Genomic DNA, 22,760 nt, shown 5'->3' on the forward strand with positions numbered 1-22,760 from the left:
AATCCTGAATTTCAGACAAACAAATGATTGCCTATCAAAACTCCTTTCCAAACTAGTCCTTAGAGTATTGCATACATGTAAAGGGGGAAAATTTGAAAGATCGAGACAATTGCCACAGGCATCTTTAATTCTAACAATACTTCCCACTTGCAGATAGGAGCACAAGTCTGAAAGAGGTAATAATAGCTAAATGGATATTAGTACCTACCATTACCTGATCTATCAGCACAATTACAGCAGTTTGTGAATGCTAAATTTGCTTATCAAATCCGGCTTAAGAGCCTAAAACAACCCCTTTTCAGGAACAACATATCACCTACATGTTGTTTGGAACTGATGGAACTTTAACTTAGAGAAAAACCACATGGGTATAATGCCTAAAAGAGCTGAGAGAAGTAATTGCTTCCAGAGAGATTTCTTTCCCAAACTGAACCGAAGGGGGAATACAACACTCAACTCCATTTCTGAAAAACAGGCATTAAGAGGCCAGACAACTCCACCAAAAATTAGATTTTTCGTCTCCTTTAACAATGCCAGAAACAAAAATGTTAAGACTAAAAACATCCCAAGACACACCACAGCTGTCAAATAAGAGTAAACAATCACTATCTCCGCTCTGAGAAAGTCCCAGTGATTCAGCCAAATAAAGTTGTTTAGTCCTATAAATACTATAAATGGTTTAAGTCATGGGAGCTCCACCAATTTGCACAAGAGGATGATGTGACCATCTTTGTATTGGCATACAGGCCTCTGAATACACCCAAGGAAAAAAAAATCACCTTTTGTTCTGCCAAAACCAACCATTTCCTCCCCATCCAAAAAGCAAAACCAGAAAATCACAGACTATGTAAGTGATAAAGCAAGGTGTCCTACTGGCATAAACAGAATGTGAAATAAATGAACATAAAATAAGCCCAAGCAGAAATCTTCCATATCTACTGCTGATAACAGAAATGTTGTCTAGAAGCTTTTTCAGACATGTTCTCATACTTGTAGTGTGGCTGGGTTTCTACAGATGGTGATTCTTTAGAAAGAAAACCTCAATCTTCTTAGAAATAGGTTTGAAACAGAAACAGATACTATGAACTAAAAAGAGAGTCTCGTTGCTATATTCTCATCTATTCCACAGATCTCATATTGTTTAACTAATTTATTTAGATTGTGAAACTACTTTGACATCATTGAGGATGGCAGAACTACTTCTGATCGCAAGCACTTCATTTAATCATTGGCAAAGAGAAAAAAGTCAATGAAATATGAACAGTTAGAATACCCATGCCTAGCAAAAAAATAATCCGAATTAAAAATATCCAGATTTATATGTGGACAGTAAGGAAAAAAAATCAGTGAAATAATATACTATTAGTGCCATTGTAGGAGATGTTGTAGTTCTGAAGATAGTGAGCATTTCACTGTTGAGATATCTTTATATTACTGTGGGGCTGATATTTGCAATATAGTATATTAGTGTTGTTAAAAAAAAATTAAACGTGCAAACTAATGTATTAAAAATGTGTAAAGAGACAGATGCAATTTGCAGTTCTAAGCCACCATCATCCATCCAAGGGGGGATGTCATAAAAAGCATAAAACTACTTACCTCTTCTTGCTTAGGAATGCTGAACTTGGCTATCTTTGACTTGGTCCTGGCCGAATCAGGCTTGTTAGAAGGCACTCCCCTATACGACTTGGTTGTCTCTGCTGGTAACTTCAGCTTTGGAGACTCATCAGGAGCCTGGTCTTGACCGTCCATTGGCCTTACATAAGCTGTCGGTTTCTGCTGAACCAGACTGGGCTTCGAAGCAAGAGAGGGTGGGAAGTTTTGGACGCAGTGCCCGCCACCATGCTTTGCTGTCCTTTCTTGCACTTGAGCTCCTCCTTCTGAGCTACAATTGAGCTTTGCTGGCTGCTGCACTCTGTTGACGTTGTCTCCTAGTGTGGCCCTCAGAGAGCTTTGCTGGGCAGTGTTGGAGGAGGAGGAGGAGGAGGAGGAGGAGGAGGAGGAGGAGGAGGAGGAGGAGGAGGTGGGACTCGATGCATAGCGTTTGAGTTTCTCCAGACTGGATTTTTGGTTCGCCAGTTTGAAGTCACCCTTGTGTGACTCCAGCGACCGGTGCCCATGCTTGCTCGCTCTCTGCTGGCCATCCGAAGCGGCATTGTGCCCGGCCTTCTGCCAACCCATCGTAGTGCTTTTGCTCTGCTGGGCAGGTAGGGCTGCTGGTGTGGAAGAAGTAGTGCTGGAAATGGGAGGAGGAGGTGGCGGTCTCGAGTCTGCAATAAGATGTTCATCGGGCTTGGGAAGAGACGTCTGAGGAACCCCAGGTTTTGGAACGCCAACAAGGTGGCTCTGGTTTGATCGGTCAGTTAACAAGTCTTTCATTTCATCATAGTTGCCCAGCGTATTCTGGATGCGATTCGAGAGCTCATCCCCCTTGTTAGTCTGCAAAACAAAAATTGAGTGTTCTGCAACAGTCAATGTAAGAAAAACAAAATTCCCTGCATGCTTCTGCCGAAATCCTTACTGAAGTAGCACTGCCTTATTCAGCAGCGGCGTTGAGGGATGAAATCGAAAATCCTTATTGTCTCTGAAGACACTTGTCAACATCTTAAATCTACCCTGAACTGGAAAAGCTATAAAGGGCCTTAGAGTATATAAAAAAAGAAATCTATCACTGGTATCATGCTGTAGTTAAAGTATATTACCTGGAAACTAGAAAATTTATTATTGCAACTACACAGAATGGTTTGGATTAAATCTGACCATGATAAAACTTTTCCTATAGCCCAGTGCAAGCTCTCCTTCAGCCATGAATGAAAACACTGCATTCCCAATTTCCTTCTCCTGCCTAAGTTTTCCCATGGCATCTGTGAAGCCACAGAACATCCAGTGTAAGCACTGAATGAACCCACTAGTGTAAGCCAACCAAATACTCCGAGGTGACTTGAAGACAGATCGTGGGGCAGTGAGAAAACTACAGATGATTATGTGCCTTCTTTGAAAATACTCTGACAGGATGCTCACTCTAGGGCACTCTCCTCTTTGAAAAAAAAAACGTGAACAGAACCTCTCAAATTCTTCACATTGCTCAGTGCTTGCTGTGTGCGGCAGGGGAAACACAGCCACCCTCCCTCCCCTTTAAGATTAATCATTGTCTTTAAAATCATCCATTTACTTCCTGACTGAAAAGGCAGACGTTCCACAAAGAAATAAAACAAGTAAATAAAACATACTGGAAAAGATTGAAACCCCTTGCTTTAAAACGCCACCATAAGCAAAAGGGTGTATCATTAACATTTATGCAGCAGAGATTTTTCTGAACCCTGCCAAGATTCAGGCGTGAGATGTTCTTTGCTTTACGTTTTTCAGAGGAAGACAGTAATGAGCTAGTGGTGTTCTCCTTTCTCTCTTCCAGCCATGGGGTCTGGATGGGAAAACTCCCATTGGCTTCAGAAGGGCAAGCTTTCATCTCAAGACTCTCTGTTTTAGAAGAAAACAGAAAGAAAGAGAAAGAAGGGAGTAAAGGGACTGGGGAAGACCCCCTTAAAGTTATATAAAAAATATGAAAGATGTAGCAGCAACATCAGTTACTCTGGAAAATTGGGGGTATTTTTGTTTTTAAAACTTAAAACTTTGTTTTAAGTTTTCCTTACACTTTACTCAAAATGTAAGGAAAACTCCCCTAGTTCAGAAACTTTTTAGGGTTTCCTGAACCAACCTAAATCCAAGCAAAAATGCCCTGTAAATGAGTGCAGTGATTGCCACATGCTAACTTTCAGAGGACTATAGTGGAAACATTCCTAAGTCAGACAGTAAAAGCAGTCCTGTCTTCCTTGAAACTTGTCCCCTCAAATTTCAAGGACACTACCTTGTAACTACGTAAAATACATTACAGCTAGCTTTCTGACATGCATTTTTTACAATGCTAACAGACTTGAATATATAACAACAATATATATTGAAGGGAAATGGGAAGGGAAAAACTCGAAAGTGTTGCATCCGAAACATTGCTTTGCAAACTTGGAATAAGATGGCTCAACCTCTCCAGCCTGATCTCTCTGCATATGAAAAAGAAATATGAAATATGCTATGAAGAGAAATATGAAGCATTAATTCGCAGACAGCAAGTGGCTTAAAAAAAGGGTATTCCTTCACTTCACAGGAATCATATGGATGTCCTAAAGAAGAGGAAACTATTAACGAGGCTTCCAAAGTGGGAAACATCACATACATCTGAAAAGAAACAAGACTGGAGACATACTCAGGTGTCTCCTGAGGTCAATGAAATGGCTTCTACACTTGGGCATTGCCTTGACCAGCAGAATTACTTTCCAGAAGTCACAGAAAATTTTCCTTTTACGCAGTGGATCTCTTCAATGCTTCCAGTGGATCCTCCACCCCATAGATACCTTGTAGAGAGATGTGTTTTCAGCTTCCCTCTAGGGAGGGAGATGTGCCTTTGGGCCTGTACCCAGCCTGACTCAGCCAGCTCATGTGTGTGAGGTTTCCATCCCTGCCAGGAGCATGGTGACAAGCTCCACCAAATGGAACGGGGCTCCTAAAGCACAGACAGCTTGTGGGGCAGCTCTCCACCCGGCTGCCTCTAGGTCCGTGAATGTAAGTGAATTTACGTGCCAAGTTTTGCCCCTGAAAAATCCAACTTCCCTAACAGAAAGTCCATTCTTTCTGATGGCTGCTATTTGGATGGGAAGTAAATGAAAGCCTAATTTCAGATTATCTGTAGACTATCACTAGCCCAGAGAAGTTAGCAGATTGTCTTCTATATGGATGTGATGTGAAGATCACACAGAGACACCTCGTATTGAGACATCCCAGATAGCACAAGAATAATTGCAGCAAACCAATCCAATGCCTGTACCACAGCACGTGCTGGCAACTGGTTGGTGTTATTTATCCCTTCTGGATACACTGGGAACAACCTGAGGTGAGAAGATTTTGTGTTGAGCTGATCTCATCCAGAAGAGTTCTCCTACATCCTTTTGGGAACAAGATGGGATCTGAGGTAATTTGTTATGAGCTTTAGATATAACAGTTTGTCCTATTATTTGCTCTGAAATATTGCTGGCCTTATTTAATCATTCACATAGGGAAAACGTGATCACAAAATGCATAAGTAGCAAAAGCATTCTGTGCGAACATTTCTGACTTAGAGTGCTCTCATATTCTTCTGTAATGCAAGATGTATCCATGCATTTGAAGACCACAAGATTCAACACTTCTAAAAATATACCTGACGGTTACATGGAAGTTCATCAGAATTTTTTCTTCATTAAAAAAACTGATATGGTTAATGTGGCAAGGTATTCTGTCCAGGAAATATCAGGAATTAAACTCCTACTTTTTACCCCCTGTAAAAGACATTTTAAGTAAAAGATACTGGATTTCCTGTAATCCTCCATAAAAGGGTTGCTATGGATACTTTGAACAGGATAAGGGGCAACCCAAAGAGTCAGGATTTTTCAGAAAATCTGATGTTACAGGAGTAGTGATACATGTCAAGGTGAGAGAGGACATAAGATTTAAGAGATTTCCAGTCTGTCTTTGATTTTCAGATATGGCCTTCTGAATGGCAAATCCTTTGGCTTTAGCTCGTGTTTCTCAAGCTGTGCAGAGGAATACTGAATTTAATCAGAGCTTGCAGTGAATGTCTGCTGTAACTTCACTCCCCTCTGGAAACACCTAAAACTTGAACATGATCTTTAAAGACAGGAAGAGTGGGGTTCAGTTTTTGCTTTTGCAGAAAGGTTTCCTCTTTTGCGGTCAGCCTCTCTCCACGTTAAGATCAAAAAGCCCAAGCCACAGCTCTGCTCTGCCACACTGAAGGTTCACAAATGCTTGGATGAGTTCAGACAGCGCAATGGTCCATTGCCACTGTACGCATCACATTCAGAGTATGCCACTGCTGAAGTTTTGATGTCCAATACTGTCAGAATGACCTGTCATCCCAAGCAGCTGTGACTGTCACAGCAACAGAGCTGTGGGTGAGTTATACTGCTGTCCTAGGCTTTGCCTTTCTCCATGTTTCCTTGACAAAGCCAGCTGTAGGATGTATTTCTGCAGCATCTTCTTTACACGCTTGTCCAAAACAGGGACATAATGTTTAAAGATAAGAACCATGGACGGAGCCGTTATTCTCATCTCCCCATAGGATACCCACTCGGTATCCTCTCTGCTTCTAGAGACGGCAATGATTTTTCATCCACTTCTATTAAAGATGATGGAATTATACTGTGGTTGCATAAAAGTGCCTTCAGACATCGTAACTTAGAAACTACTGGTGTGTCCATGATACATGAAGTTTGTGCCATGACAGTCAGTACATTGGCACACAGGTAACAAAGTGCACAAAATATTCCAACTATACCACTTTTATAATAGATTTGAGCTTCAATATTACCAACTTTAGGTACCACAGACAAAACAGTATCAGGGAACCAGCAAAAGGACAGGCCCTTTTTGTGAGGGGTCTATCTGATTGGACCTACCCAATGGAAAATTATTAAGTCCCCATTGCAGCAGAGCCCTCACAAAATGCCAAGACACAGCTGACAAGCTTTTCAGGTTTTTTCCATGGCTTACCCCTTGATTGGTCTCACAGTAGACTTTTTCAAGCAGAGCCTTGAGGAGTTCAAGACATTTGCCATGGTTTCTAAACGCCTTTGTAATGAATCTGAAATTCGGGCAGCTGGAGGTCAGCTTCAAGGCAGACAGAGCTGTCTTCTATCAAGGGACATGGTTTGAAAGTGGTAGATCTTTCTTTTTTATTAGGGACTAGAAACAAACAACAATCTGGAAGAACAGCAAGCTAAAAGCTGACCCTGGAGCACGGGCAGAAACATGGGAGCATGGAAGTCAGGTGCAGAAGCCAAGTGCCAGGTCCCAAGTAGGACTCCTGGAAAGAGGCACTAAAGCACCCAAAGCATCAAGGACAAGTGATGCTGTGTAGAGGGAAAGGCTTCACAACATGGTGGTTGTAACAGTAACATGGACATTACTGGAAGGGCACTGTAGGTGACAGATGATAATGCTTTGATGCACGTAGGCAAAGTCACTGGGTTAGCTGGGGGAGAGGAGCAGCCCCCATAGGATACCACTCTGGTCCTGTTCACAAGGGCTTGGTTTGCAGGCTTCTGCAAAGTGCAGAAGATCCTGCTTGACCCTTCTAACAGGGAGTTGGGAGAGGCGGTTTTGCCTCATCACACTACTGTTACCATGAAGAATAAAACAGGGAGTTGAGACTCATAAGTTACTTCTGCCTTTGATGAGGGCAAAACATGTCTAGCAGACAAATTTTATTGGCAATGCCTATAGGGGAAAAAAAAAAAAGCAAACACCAAGATATTTCATTGCATTCACCTTGGCCAGAGCATAATGTTTACTGTATCGCTTGACCTTCACACACAATTCTAACACAATTGTTTTCTTCCAAGTGTTGCAATAACAGGGCACCATCACCTTCACCTCCTAGTTTTAATTCCATCTCAAATACTGTTAGGATATTTCTAGTTTATTTCATTCTTATGTGCTGCTGAACATTATAAGAAGCTTATAAATATATATATATATATTAAAAAAATCCGATTCTCAATGAACCATAAAAGTTCTCTGTGAATTTTGTGAGGCTAGCACTTGTGGGAGGGTGCTGAAACCTGGACAATGCCTTCTGCAGGCTGCATTTTTATACTGTGGAATAAATAAATAAACAAAGAACCACCCAGCTGGGAAGCATCTACCTTGTACGGTTCACTGAAGAGGGAGTAACTTGTGTTAAACGCGCCATCCTCCTGCTGGGCCTCCTGATTTCTCCTTTCCCATTCCTTCCTTCGCAGCACGTTTCTATCCGGCTCGTAGACACTGCAGCAAAAAAGAGGAATAGCTTTTTAAGCGTTAAGAATTAGCGGGCAACATATAAACCAGCATGAATTTAAAAGTGAAGAACTCTGGTTTCCAGACAGATGGCAAAAATAAGCAAGAACATGAATCAGATGAATGCCAGTCCAAGCAGGCTGGGGACGCTCAGGTCTCTGGGAATGCTGGTGCTTTTTTCACACAGAGAATAGATAATTAAATTCTTACAGAAGAATAAAAAAGAAATCACAGGGCAGGATCTAGTCTGTGCAGAACTTCTCTGCTTGAAATGTGACAAAGGAAATATCTAAGCAACTTCGACAAAGACTGAAAGTACTCTTAAGGCAGATGGTAATTACAGCTATGAGTAAATAGAAATTATGAACATATTTCCACTTATGACATATCCTCTGAGTGTTGTATGAGAATGCTCCTTTTTTCACATGGATGTGTTTCTGTAGTGATTCTTTCATTAACTAGCTCCCTAAAGAGCTGTTAAAACTACATGCTGTAGTGGTTTCCACAGTTAGGCTGCTTCTTCTGATCTCTGTTAATCAGCCAAGTCGTGAAACTACTACTGAAACAATTCCTCTTTCTGATGGATTTGACACTATCACAACTTCAGAGCATGAATAAATGAATACTGGCACGATAGTGCCTGTATGCCTGGTAGAGTGTAGCTAGAGAGAGAATAAAATCACTGCATTACACAACAGCATTAATTTTTAGAAATGAACTAGTCTGGCTTCAATATAGACATCCAGAATAAAAATTAACTTTTTTTTTTTTCAGGATTCTAGTTTAATGCACAACAACATAAACCAGAGAATCCTTTCCCTGAATTTCCACAGAACAACACAGGTTTGCACGTTTCAGTCTGTTATGTTTTATTCTCCTCACAAAGGAAACCAATGTGTCTAATAAGGTTTACATGTTATTTCAGGACAATGTGATGAGTGTGCTGACTGCCTATTTTGCTTAGCTCAGCTAATGCCTTTCTTCTGGCACTGTAAATCTGTAAAGTAGAAATATATAATAATGTCATGTAAGTGCACCATGTGTTAATAAAAAAAACAGGTTGTCTTGCTAACCAGCTTCCCAGTTAGCAAAACATATGTTGCATCGGCTACCCACGTGACGTTACCTAGTACGCCTCAGGCAAGGCAGTAAAAAGGCCAACAGCTATCTGATTCTAATTCAAGACTTGCGAAAGTTGAAAATACATAGGATATGTTAGATGCCATTAGTATTTAAAAGCAATGCCTTAGCAGTCAGCAAACGAACACAAAATCTTATGTTTACTTGTTAACGCTGCTAACTCGAAGTGGCCTGCAGAGTACCCTTCTGATGGGTCGGAGGACGTCTGAGGGCAGACGCCAAACGCTGAGCATGGCTCTCAAACACAGGGGTTTATTGTGAACACAGGGTTTCGGTACGGCAGGTTGGAGACAGCTTCCAGCCGCCCGTTTGTTTATTCCAGTTACAGGGGGTTGAGGTTTTGGGGGGTTTATCCTGTACATGTTATTCACACCAACACCCTCTCTTTGAAAAGCAGTGTAATGAGGAGGCAATCATAGGGGTGGAGTCCTGGGCATAGAAAATGCCTGCCTCCGGGAAGAAGGGGATAGCGAAGGCCTCGCCGTGGGGTCCCTGTGAGTGGAGATCATCCGCTGCACACGCTGCCAAGGCCGGAGGCAGAGCAGTTGTCATTTACTGCCACGTGAGCAATGGTCCTCGGTTACCACATCATGCTATCTGAGAGTCCTCCCATCAGCTAAGGCGGGGTAAAAGACTTTCTAACAACAACTGGTGTGTCTAAAGTAGACTTTCTGCCACCCTGAAGAGCTGTTGTTGGATTGGGTTTTCCTGGAATTGCAGGATCTGCAACTGCATCCTCAGCTACGTTTCCCCACCCAGAACCTCTGGACTCTTGAGACACTTCGCGTTTGGACTCTAGCCTGCAGTCAAATAGAGATGGGCAGGTCCTCCGAGATTAATTATAATACTGATCTCTACCCAGTTTCTAGGAAGTAAACAAGTGCAAGCTTCTTCACTAGGCCTCATAAAAATCTAAAAATGCACTGGTGTGATACTCCTGAAGTGGAAGGATATTTTAATCCCTTTATTTGATGGAGACACATTTGATGAAGACACACAAGTCATCAGATCTCTGAACCCCCTTCCCGAATGAGAAGTTCACTGTTGGCAATGCAATGCACAACCTGCAATAATTCAGAATGATTATGCAAATGGCAAAACCGTGTGACAATGCCTAATATGCCATCTATAAGCAGGTAAGTTAGGAAGAGCAACAAGTTGAGAGGTGTCTTCCTTTGGTAATACCAGATGGCAAAATCTGTAGCATTTGTGAGGCTGCTCCTTATTTGCATGAACACTGCAACAATCACATTTCCTTGAATGTATGTCACCAAATGTATTTATTTATTTTGGTTCGAGGAGAATACTGCAAACTGCTGTAATTGTCTTTATTGCAAATACTTCAGTTAATGGGAAATGAATCTTTTTAATAGTTTTCTTGCTTCATTCTTTTTTTAAAATTTGTAATGTAAAACAATCCCAAATGTACATGTACCTTTTTAATTGTTTACAGTGTGTGTCTTTTCCACAGCTAAGCCATGAAGAACAAGTTCATGAAAATCTCAAGATTTTTTCCTCACTGGGGCATGCGTGCTTATGTGGGTGATGTATATATATATATATATATGTGTGTTATATACACGCTCGCACATCAGTTTATTGATGAAGAGTTTTGCTAGTATGGGCCAAAATGTTGAAGCAGTTTTGCAAGACTTGGAAACCAAAGAACATGCAACTATTCAGCTCTCAAAAGTCAGTGTCATTTATATCTGTTTCATATAGGTCAAACTCCAAAAGGATGAATTTAAATGGTTTTTCAATGGTATATTGTTATTTTTAAAATGCTGCACCTGTTTCAAATTCATGCTTAAAGGACATGAACTGAAGCATGAGTAACAAGTCAAATACTTGCAAAAGTTATATATGAATAAATGTTGTATTATAAAAATTACACTATCTCGAATTTAGGACACTGCTTTAAAAACACACTTTGATTTATCTCAGCCCTGAGACAAGAGACATACTGGACATGCCAATTAATTATGTCCAAATACTGGTGCCTCAGGCTCAAAGCACCTTCAGCACACCATCACCACCACATGGTCACAGCAGCCCTACCTTCTCTGCTTCTTCTAGGATACTTTGAATAATTTCACTCTGGGCTGGTTTTGGCTGGGGTAGCATTGATTTTCTTTGTAGTAGCTGGTATGGGGCTGTGGTTTGGATTTGTGCTGGAAACAGCGTTGATAACACAGGGATGTTTTCATTCCTGCTGAGCAGTGCTCACACAGAGTCGAGGGCTTTTCTGCTTCTCCCCCCACCCCACCAGCGAGCAGGCTGGGGGGGCACAAGGAGTTGGGAGGGGACACAGCCGGGACAGCTGACCCCGACTGACCCAAGGGATGTCCCAGACCATAGGACATCATGATCAGCAGATAAAGCTGGGGGAAGAAGAAGGAAGGGGGAATGTTCAAAGTGATGGCGTTTGTTTTCCCAAGTCCCCATTAGGCGTGCTGGAGCCCTGCTGTCCTGGAGATGGCTGAACACCTGCCTGCCCATGGGAAGTGGGGAATGAATTCCTTGTTCTGCTTTGCTTGTGTGCACGGCTTTTGCTTTCCCTATTAAACTGTCTTTATCTCAGCCCACAAGTTTTCTCACTTTTACCCTTCTGCTTCTCTCCCCCATCCCACTGTGAGGGAGGTGAGCGAGCGGCTGCGTGGGGCTTAGTTGCCGGCTGGGGTTAAACCACGACACACTCTCAGGTATTTTTACAGATGAGAATACCAATGGATTGCCAGACTTCTCAGAGTAGGTATGTTTAATAAATTTAGATCTGTTGCGATGCCTTTTAGACGATTACCTTGATGGCTCCCCACTCTTTGGCCATGCACTAGGTGAGCGTGGCTGCCCATGAGACCAGCCTGAAGAGGAGAGCCCAGGAACGCTGCTGGTGCCTGATGGGAGGGCAGCTGCAGCACCAGCCTCCCCACAATACTGACAGAAATGCTCATAGCTTTCTTCACGCTACTCCTGACATCAGAAGGAACGGCTTCCTTTAGTCCTTAATTAGAAATAGACAGAGACATCTCAGGGGACAGCCTAGGAGCAGAGCAATAACCTTACCTGAAAAACCTGGGACTGGATTTAATCTCCTACAAAGTCCAAAGAGTTATGTAGTCTCAGGCTAGGTTGAAAGCAATCATATAAAAAGCCTAAAGTTTTAAGTGTTGAAGAGTCTCCTTTTCTTTCTCTCTTTTTTTTTTAAAAGCACACTATTTCTGACTCAACGTACCTCCCTCAGACATCACTAGTTGGAACAACTCAGAAAGGTCTAATCTCCATGATGAACTGGGTGGAGACAATGCACCAACATATTCTCCTGCCCTTCAGTTTTAGGGAACGCCCAAGTTTTGCATTCAGAGGAAGATGTCCTTTTCCACAAACTACAGCAGTGCACCTTCACTGAGGAATTACCCACCTTCACAGACGTATGGCGTGCATTAATGATTCTGCTTGACCTTTTCAGAAACCACAAAATTGCCACATCACTAAGGGGAGATTCAGGAAGGATACCATTATTTTGCTAAGAGATCACCATCCTCCTAACAGCTGGCGTCTTTGAGGCTGTAAAAGACACGGGTAGGTAAATTGAGGGTGAGGTTGCTGGTGCTGCCCTTGCCTCGCATCAGTTTATTTCCTGGGAAAGGAAAGGGGCAGCGGCTCAGGCTGCCCTACGGCACGACGGAGGAAGGCGTTACCACGCGTATACACACACCTGGCAATGATTACTGAACTTGTCATAGTTTACAGTAACCTGCGATCTCACCTTTGCCTTTCCAGACTTTCCAATATCATTTTCCAGTCCAAAGATTTAGTTCATTATTCTCTGAATTGTGAGGGCTTTGCAACACCCCCCCCACACACACACCTTCCTTCTACCTCCCCACGCACATAAATATTGTGATATAGATTTAGCAGGAGTAGCTTGTTTATTTGCAGTTAATGTTTTTAACCCAGGAGGCTGATCTCCTTCACTCCAGCAGCTACGGGTGGCACTTCGCACAAAACTTTCAGAACCTGAAGTCTAGACACATTAATAACAAAAGCAGAGCTGACTCGTCAAGCTAACATGCAACAATTTCTTAAACTGGCAAAACCACATTTCCCCCGGGCTCCTGGCAGGCCTTTGCTAGGGAAGACCTAGATCCCATTTGTAATGGCTGAGCTTCTTTCCCAGCTTTTGTCGACTTCCCCATTTGCGCCCAAACTGACCCTTCTTCTCCCATAATCAGATTAAGAGGCTCCACACAAAACGCCGTCAGACCGCAACACCCACTCCCAGCATCACGGAAATGATACCGTCCCCAAGCTGCCAGGTGCAATCCCTGAATATCCCCTGGGAGTGTACAGAGCTGATCATGTTCCAAACAAACAAACAAACAAAAAACCCCAAAACACAAGAAGTGTGCACCAGAAGTGACTAAAAGATACATGCGTTTCAAGAATAAAACTAGACCCGTGAACAAGTTTTCTATGAGGACACATATATCTTTGAAATTAAATTTTAGCACACGATCATTTCTGAATTATGAACAGAGTTGGAACTGTTTCAAAACCATGAAAAACAGGCCGTATTTCAAGAAAATAAATTTTAAAATGGTTTGCTGATTATTTTCAACATTTCCCCACAAATTGTAATCTGGCACACAAGTCAATATACTAAATTTCAGGCTGAAGTGAGGACATTTTCTTAAATATTTAATAGTCTAATTCTCCCCTGAATTACCCCATTTATGCCAAAGTAGCTAAATAGAGTAACTCAAGGGAAAACTTATACAACACAATAAAAAAACAGTCCAACCCTGATGCAGGACAGTGATTATGAAACTGAATTCAGAATGGAAATTGGATTCTGAATTTAAATGTGCCATCATTCCTGTATCTGCAACATTTTAAAACACAAAAGGACTAACCAGCCTGAGACCTCATGAAGGCAATAGCCTCAAACATTTTTAGAAAACAGTCTTAATTCTGACAATTTAATTACAACAATTCAGGTTATTTTCCATGCTGAATTGCTGTGCTTAACATCAAAGTGCTATCATTTAATGTCTGTTTTCTATTTTACTCTTCGTGTCCATGGTTTTTGCTGGCCAATTTCTTGGTACCACTTCCATTTCGAGCTAAGTATAAACGATGCCTGTTTGGGAACCCATTGCTAATGGGTTATGGGGAGCTCTTAGAGACGGCAGCCTTGCATATTTGAGCATTAACTGTTCTCCCTAATGACATTTGAACTATCAGTTCGATTATAACAAAGGGGCTGCCTTTGATGAACAAGTGGCATAATCAATCAAATACCTTCCTAGGTTGCAACCGACTTTTTTAGACTTTTTATCTAGCTTAAACAGCAGAAGTTAATTTGAGGATTTTTACAGTATTTTTTCCCATTTACAAACAGGAATGCCGTAGGGTGAAGCAATTACTCTGATTTACTGTTTTCACTTTGATTGAACATAAAGATGTAGCAGGGTCTCAAAAAAGCAGTAACTTAACAAACTGTGCTCCTATCCACAGACAGATAAAGTACCTACTTTGCTATTTCAAAGAGTTTACCTCCAGGCAGCAGCACAGAGCAAACATCAATCAATGACATGTGTCTAAGATGAGATTGATGTTTACTCTCACAGCTTTTCATCTTACATCCAATAAATTATTTTTCCTTTACCAAAATGCCTGGTTAAATTTCATTTTTCACTTTGCAGTATCAGTTTTAAAACTTTAGCTTCCAGCAATTTTAAAGCTAGGATTCATTGACGCTTCAGCTTTTACAGCCTGTTTATGATTTGTATTAACCATGAAACACTACCGTCCAAACATGAATATGATCGGGGGAGCTGAGCTGGGCTGGCCGCTCGCATGGTGGCAGGTGCGGGCTGGAAGGTGCAAGATTGCTTTAATTATCTGCCTGGAAATTCCAAGTCTGAAACCAGGAGCTGTATTTTCCGGGCCAGATATGTCGCATCTACCAAACGAATGCATATATACATGTCATATCTGTAAAATCAGCATCTAAGCGTTTAAGGCAGGTCTTCTGAGGGTTCATGCTGGGCAACTGGAAGGAACCAAGGAAAGACTAATTGTGGGTGCAGTTATTATCTTACAGGCATTCACACCTGACATTCTCAAAATGCGAGTGCTTTGCATGCAACCTGACTGAATTTTAAATATGTATCGAAATAGTGAGAAAACCTAGGGCTGCAATTGAGACTGGGATCTAGGTTCTTGAGTCAGAGCAGTAAACATCACAACAGAGGAACATTAAAAAAAAATCCAATTTAGTTCAACATCTGCTTGTACAAGAGCACCTCTTCCAGCTCTGCTACAGACAAAGCATGCACGTTTTCTTCCCTCAGTGAAGTTTTGCCCAATGAGACAAATTGAGACACAATTCCAATTTATTTTTTTTTTAGTTTCAGGAAAAATAACTTCATCACATGACAAAAATCTACCAGTCCCTACCTACAGTGTACACAGATATCCAAAAATTCACCATTCAGTATTAATGAGTAATCCTGTATTTGATGCCTTACTATATTCTTTTTGCTATTAAGTGCTGGTGCTCTCTTTTTATAACCCTAAAACCACTAGCAAAAATACCTAAGATGGATGAAGATCTAATAACAACACGGAGCCAAGTCAGAAACAGAACATTACTATTACTTTTAATTTTGCACTTCTCTAACAATATATTGTTTGCAAGTTTACTCACAAGTTACAAATTCACCACTATTAATAATCTTACACCTGGAATGAGTGTTTCTTTTTCTCCACAATCCAAAATGTTATTTAAAACCTCCAGAAATTACATGGAGACCTTAGCTGTCAAGAAACAGATACTGGAGATGAGACAGGGGAAAGTATTCCTTTTGTATCCTCATCCATATTTTCCAAGTGGAGAGAAAAAAAAATACCAAGACTGAAGAGCACAAACCAGACAAAGCACACTGAAGCCCTTTCATTTGATTTTGTTAATGTTACTTTTACGTTGTAATTCAAAAATACAACAGCTGAGGGGATCGGTAAGGAATCTTTTTTTCTGCCTAACCTAACACTGCTGAATTCCCTGGGCTGCTACACACGGCCTTACCTAACTTGGTGATGCCTGTATCTGATCCAGTTTCTTCTTACATTGCTTCCCTGCCAGAGATGTCAGACACAACGCCCCACTTGTCTGTTTTTCTCCACAATGATTTCTGCTTTCCATGGCATCCTTATGCATGGGAAACTGTTCCAGTTATCATCTGCCAAGCCTGGGTGGTTTTTTGCCTTGAAACTTCTTCTTTAGACTCCTTACAGTCATAATTAGTCATAAATGATAGGGGTTTTTTTTTGATCAGCCATCCGGCTCATCTCTGTAGAGGATATGCACACACAGGCAAATTATTCATATAGTCTTGGTGCATATCTTGAAGAGTTTACAGACTGAATGTTGCAATAAACTGAATTTACTGCTATCACTGCGTGATTTCTAGGGATGTTCTGAACATTTTAAATGCAGTGAAAAAAATCTGGCCTTTTAAAAATCTATTTGACATTTTGCAGCAAGTGTTTAATACTTTATTCAAAATGTTTGTTGAGCTTCTTATTGATGCGTTCGCTGAAAACTGGATTTCAGTCAATAAAGATCTTCAGTGCTAGTTTCAGTAGTAAAAAAAATGAAAACAAGTATCCTGAAAATTGTGAAAAATTACGTTTTGCCTCTACAATCTTTTTCCTGAAAAAAGGTCTGTTTCAGAAAAAAACACCTCCTTGCTCCCATTTTTCTCTAGCAATTTAAATAGCCTATTCTTTCCATGGGGCTCTGAACAGTGATCCATCTACCCACAGCTAATTGCAGGATTGAGAAGTACACCGACATATACTTCACATAGCACACAAAAATTGAAAGCTCTGTAACTGGTAGAAAAATGTTATCACACAAATCACCCTGGTGCAACTTGACTTAAAGTAGCAAAAGCGAAGACTGTAATGAATCAGTAAGGCCAGATCTAAGAGTACTTTGGCACTGCAGAGGTAACAGCAGCAATGCCTCTTAGAAAACATTCCTGGCACAGTAGCAAAAGGAGCAAAACTTTACAGACTTCCACGCATGACAAAGACCAGTAGTTTTAATTTAAGCTGTTAAATGCTTTTGGCACTGCTAAGAACCGCTATGAAACATGAGTGAAAGGCACACAGAGATTCAGTACCTGCATATAAAGGTTGTGAAAACGCTTGCCTGTATTTATATTCTGTGCACTTCACTTTAGATCAACTTTCAAAATCACCTGATGTCCAAAAGGCACTGAAACACAGCGCTGAAGCACGGGACAGAGGACTGCAGCTTTATGTAGTATTGCACTTTCACGGAAAGCCAAAGTACAGTATTTCATTATGAATGTGTCAGCTGTTAGTAACCATCAAATCTATGACTCATGAAAATGTCTATACATGTTTTATTAACAAAGCAACATTTCCAATTTGCTCTTACTATAATGGATAATGACTGAAGGTTCATCAGGGTTAATCAAGAAAATGATGTAAATTTTATATTGTATTATGTTTCACTTGGCTTAAAATGGATCTTGGGCGACAATCTTTTTTATGTGTTTAATCATGATTTACAGCATTATGGAAACCACACAACAGCCCCAGTGTGAAAAAAAATTATGATCAAGTCAGTGCATAAGTCATCAGATTTTTATGTATTCGCAGAAAATCACTTCTTGGGATCTTCAGCAGACGGACACTGAGTTTGGATTCTGTAGAAAAAGAATCGATATGTTTTGAGATGCCTTGCTTTAATTTATCTTTCTTTCATATTCTATAGATAGATGGAGACCTTATTATAGCATTTTATATACTACAGAGGAGCCATCACTACGTACAGGTAAGCCTGAACTGAGTTTTAAACAGATGTGTGTTAGCATGTCTACATGATAAAAATAAATGTGGATGATGTTAATAACTGCATATGCAGATAAAGCAACAACCAGAGTAGTTAAACCCTATGCCAGCTGTACAAAAAGATTCAGCCACTGTATATGCCCAAATAATAAATCCACTAAAATCTGTGCTTTTGCTTACATGAACACCTGAAATGTAGCTCAGTATACGAAGAAATTGTGACTGTTTTTAGCAATAGTTTGTATCAGAGTCTGTAAGCATAAAAATCTTATTATGGGGAATTATGAGGTTCCATCTTCATTCTGCTCAGTTGAGGTAGAACATTTAGAAAATGGAATGAGAGAGAGAGAAACCTAAACCTAAATCACAAGCTAAATCTATCTATCTATCTAGTGCCTATATAGACAGCTTGCTTTCACAGAATAAAAAGGACTGTAAGAAGTCCGGGTTCAAGAACCTAAGAAAGTTGTGGTTCATACATAACTTTAAGTTACAAACAGTGAAAAAATGCTGATATAGAGGATGTTTCATGCTCCTTTCACAAGAAACTAGTGCTCACCAAATATATTGCATTGCACCATACAGCTGGCTAGCTTCTCTTAAATACATTATATACATTTAAACTCCAGCAAAATGCAAATTTCTTCCCAGTTCCTTCTTCTGAAAATGGAGAACGTAAACAAGGTTTATGCTTGACCAAATAACAATATCACCACATATCCTTGGAACCTGCACAAGAAAAGTGCAGAGCACACAAACCATAGGACTTCAGTTTCTTATACATTATATCCTGCTTGCCTTGTACAGCTCTATCATATTTTGACATGTAGCCGCACAAGATACACAATCAAAATTAGGGAGAGAAGTTAGCCAAAACCAGCACACCCATGCATAAAAGAATAATTTATGTTCATACACGTTAAAATGATGAAAAAGTTAAAACTTTTATGCCCTGTGACTGGTGTAATTCATGTAAGCTTCTTACACACGCTAGTCCCAATTCATTCTGCCTACGAAGACAACTGTATCATAACTCATGCTGCCCACCTTCAGAGCTGCACAGAGAAGCACCCATGTCCTCCCTTCCTTAAGTGACATGCAATGGGAAGTGAGGTATTTTATCTCTCATTACAGGAAAAAAAAAAAAAATTTAAACAAACATAGCTCTTTTTTTTTGGTTTGTGCCTCTCTTGACACTTCTGCTTAAGAAGAGTGGTGGTGACATGGCCATGCCACAAATCCAAAACAAAATGTAACACATCAGGAATGCAAAACTCTAAACATAATAAAGTGCAAAATAAGCTCCTGTATTTTAACTCACAGCAACAGCATGACTGGTGAAGTGCCTCACTTTCAAGCAGGTTAACATTTCTTTAAAATTTCCCAAATCCAAAGGAAATGACGTAAAAATGACAAAAGATTACCCAGAAGCTTTAATGGTTGCAATAGATGCAGAAGCCATGCCAGAGATGCCCATGCAGGGACGGTGCCAGAGAGGCAGATGCTGTCTGTTGGAGGGGATCAGCCTGGTTCCAGTCCAAAGCGGGGAAGCGAGTGACCTGATGAAGTTGGATACATATAACAGCTGCCTTGCCCTGACTACTTTTTCTCAGCAAATTTTAGCTTTAGCAACAACAACAAAAGCTTATAAGGGAGAAATGGTTTATTTTTACTGTATACTTTGTTTGAAATCTAAGTTCATAAATGCATGTTCGTGTCACAGTAAATTATAAGAATATCATTTACCTGTATAGTGTAGGTGTAAAATTATTCAGTGTTTCATTTTGAAAGTGGTGAGAGGTATCTAAATTCTATATATTGTTGTAAAAGCATGAGGAGGGAATCTAAATTGTACGTATTATTCTAAAAGCACAGGTTTGGGAGATGTCTACAACATTTCTGTGTGAATATTCCATAGCAAAGATCCCCTTTTATTATGCTAGGAAGCTTAGAAAACTCTGGCTCATTTTTCCTGCAAATGTTCCAAATGTTTCAAACCATTGGACTTCAGTTTAACCTTCTCTCATTCCAGTGTTCAAGAACATCAAAGTTGTGTCTCCTCCCTGAAAGCCCACTGAAGCTGGTTTCATGGGAACAACTTAGAAGGACTAAAATCCTTCTCTGACAGGTTGTGCATAAAAAATGCCAGAATTTCATTTTCTCCTGTTTCACTAGGATAACAGAATAAAACCAAAAGGAGTTAAAACACACATTTAAAAAAATAGGGGGGGCAGGGGGGAAACAAGGCTACAGGAAATTCCCCTGATTTTCCCTTTCAGAAAAGCCAACAAAATGGTGATGCTTAAGACAGGAGATCTTCTGCAATGGAAAAAAAAACCAAAAAATCCATACAGGAGGAACCCATTCTGCATCTCTGTATTGGCAGATTATCAACCTATGATCCCACAGTCCTCTGGGGATGGGACAGGATTGGAATGGATGGGATTTTGAAGACATGGCAAGCTCTGCCCTGACCACTATCCATGAAGTTCACTGAAACTCACGTTCATGTTGCTAAAAACCCAGCACTTACGAGAATGCTAATCATGCAGTTTGAATTTAGCTGCTCACACGCTCTCAGGCTCTCTAGTCTTAGAAGTGATGACAATCAAAACCCCCACAGTAGATACCCAAATTCTTGTTAAGAAGTAACATTTGAACCTCATGGAAGGTGTTAAAGACACAGGATGACTCTGGTAGATTTAATAGCACATTTTTTTCCCACCGAAAGCCAACACATTTCTGCCTGTTGGAGAGGTGGTGTTCGTGGAGTGGGCTGTAACACAAGCGAACGGCGGCATTACTCCATCAGTGTTACTTGCTGGCACAAACCTGAAATAGCACTGAACAGAAAGGCGAAAGAGCTGCTTGCTGTCCCCTCCCAACCCTGCTGGATGGGCCCACTGTGGGGAAAAAATGACATGGATGAGGGTGGGAGAGAGCATGAAACTAGACCACTGCGGGTGAACTTGACTTTTATTTGAATCCAAACAAAGCATGGTATAATTCACACTTGCTAACTGGAATATCCCAGTGCAAAAAATAAACAGAAGCTGTTATTAGCAAGAGGGTATTTTGTTGCGAGCATACCATGTTAAGCACAAAACTGCTACTACATTTAGCTTTCCTTAAAACTTTCCGAAGTAGCAATGCTGATATAGCTTCTCAGTAACAAAGGAAATGGCAGAGAATTATTTCCTTCTAGGTAATGGAAAGCAAAAGACTTATGTAAAGATATTCCATTTGGGTTTTTTACTACAAGAAAATAAGCTCAGTGATTTTGTTCAATTTTAAATTTGTGACTCTTTCTTGGGAAACTGTGAAATAACTGTAATACCCATGTTCAATTTTGCTCTGAACCAAAATAATATCTTGGTAACTCAATGACAAATGTTTGTCAAAGATTTCTGAGTCTTCAAGTAATCCTAAAGAACATTTTGCTGTTCCTGACATGGGAATACCGAGGCTACCTAATTTGATACTAATGACATATGATGAGAAAGAAAAAGAAAACTTTATTAGAATCTCAGGAAAGAAAACATGAAAAGGATAATGCACTAAATTCAAATGAATTGACTAGTTGGGTAGACATAAGTATCAAGCTGAAAATAATATTATTTAAACTTGTTCATTTCAAATTAATCTGTTCTCTAACCATTTAAAAGCCTAGGTTTACCATCTTATGACATATCTCATTCTAATACACAAAACAGAAAAACCATACTGCTCTGTGTATTTCCCCAGGGCCAAATTAAACAAAACAGAAATTCCAGAACCTCACCTCCCTTAATCAATCTACTTGCTCGAATGCTTGTGAAGATGTATAACCCTAAAATGTTAGCTGATTCTCTGAAACCAAGGAAGAAGGCACTTTATACAGTTAACAGCCTCCCACTTCCAATGTGGGAACCATTGTATTGCACAGCCTATTTGATGTCCATTGTCATGAAAGCTTGCAAGGAGGAGCAATCTCTCTGGTACGCAGCTTCAAAGCCACACAGAACTTACAGCTAAAATACAACAGGCATGTAAAGCTACGTCGATCTTAGGTAGGAGGTATAAGGCTGCAGGTTCCCTGAATCTGATGTGACCCAGAAAGTATCCTGCAGCAGAAGAACCAGCTGAATGATTCATGGTCCCATTTAGGTCCCATTTTAGCAACCCTTGCAGACAAAACATCTCCTATCCTCCAGGTCTTCCTTTCATTCTATTCCTGTTGCCCGTGTCTTTTTGGTAACAAACTTCATCCCAAACTGACCCGCAGCTGCGCACTGAGAAAACGCACACAGTCGGTGCAGTGTCTGGCCTGGGGCCCTCTGCTGTAGGGAAGGGGTGGTGTAGCCCAGAAGAGAAGAGACAGATGGATAAAAGGAGTGAGGTACGAAAAAGGACAAATTGGGTTTGGTTTAGAAAAGAGAAGACTGGGAGACACATGATAATGATCTTCCCACCTATAAAAACTTGTTGCAGAGCAGACAATGATGAATTGTGTACTCTGTCTGCTAGGTCACACAACTCAATTTGCAGCAGAGGAGATTTAGATATGATTTTCGAAATGCTATCTCACTTAAAAAAGAAGGGCTGGAAGAGGTTGGTTATCTACTCTACAGCCTCCTTCATGGCTTCTTTATTTCAAAACAGGTTGGTCAGTCCTTACCCCGACCCTGTCCCCACCAGCAGACAGTTATTGTCAAGACTGTTCCTTCTCAGCCAGGTTTAATACACAAAATAAACAAGAAGAGGAAATCCTCATCCATTGAACAATACAACTCCCTTTCCTCCTTGCAGGTGAGCAACAGTGCCTTACAGCGTTGTATGGGATGCCTTTCCTCCATAAGTACCTGCCT

At 40.7% G+C, this 22,760-nt stretch overlaps 1 protein-coding gene across 1 annotated transcript in view; it reads right to left on the minus strand.

Moving 5' to 3' along the window:
* Nucleotides 1-22,760, minus strand: part of AFF3 (ALF transcription elongation factor 3) — a 337,764-nt gene that overhangs the window by 281,373 nt on the left and 33,631 nt on the right. The window contains exons 2-3 of the mRNA XM_069770080.1: nt 7,752-7,872; nt 1,600-2,439 (exon numbers count right to left, since the gene is read on the minus strand). Of these exons, the coding sequence (XP_069626181.1) occupies nt 1,600-2,439; nt 7,752-7,872 (961 nt within the window). The remainder of the gene's footprint in view (nt 1-1,599; nt 2,440-7,751; nt 7,873-22,760) is intronic.

Source organism: Haliaeetus albicilla, chromosome 25 (genome assembly GCF_947461875.1).
Source record: "Haliaeetus albicilla chromosome 25, bHalAlb1.1, whole genome shotgun sequence".
In the NCBI taxonomy this organism is placed as follows: domain Eukaryota; kingdom Metazoa; phylum Chordata; class Aves; order Accipitriformes; family Accipitridae; genus Haliaeetus; species Haliaeetus albicilla.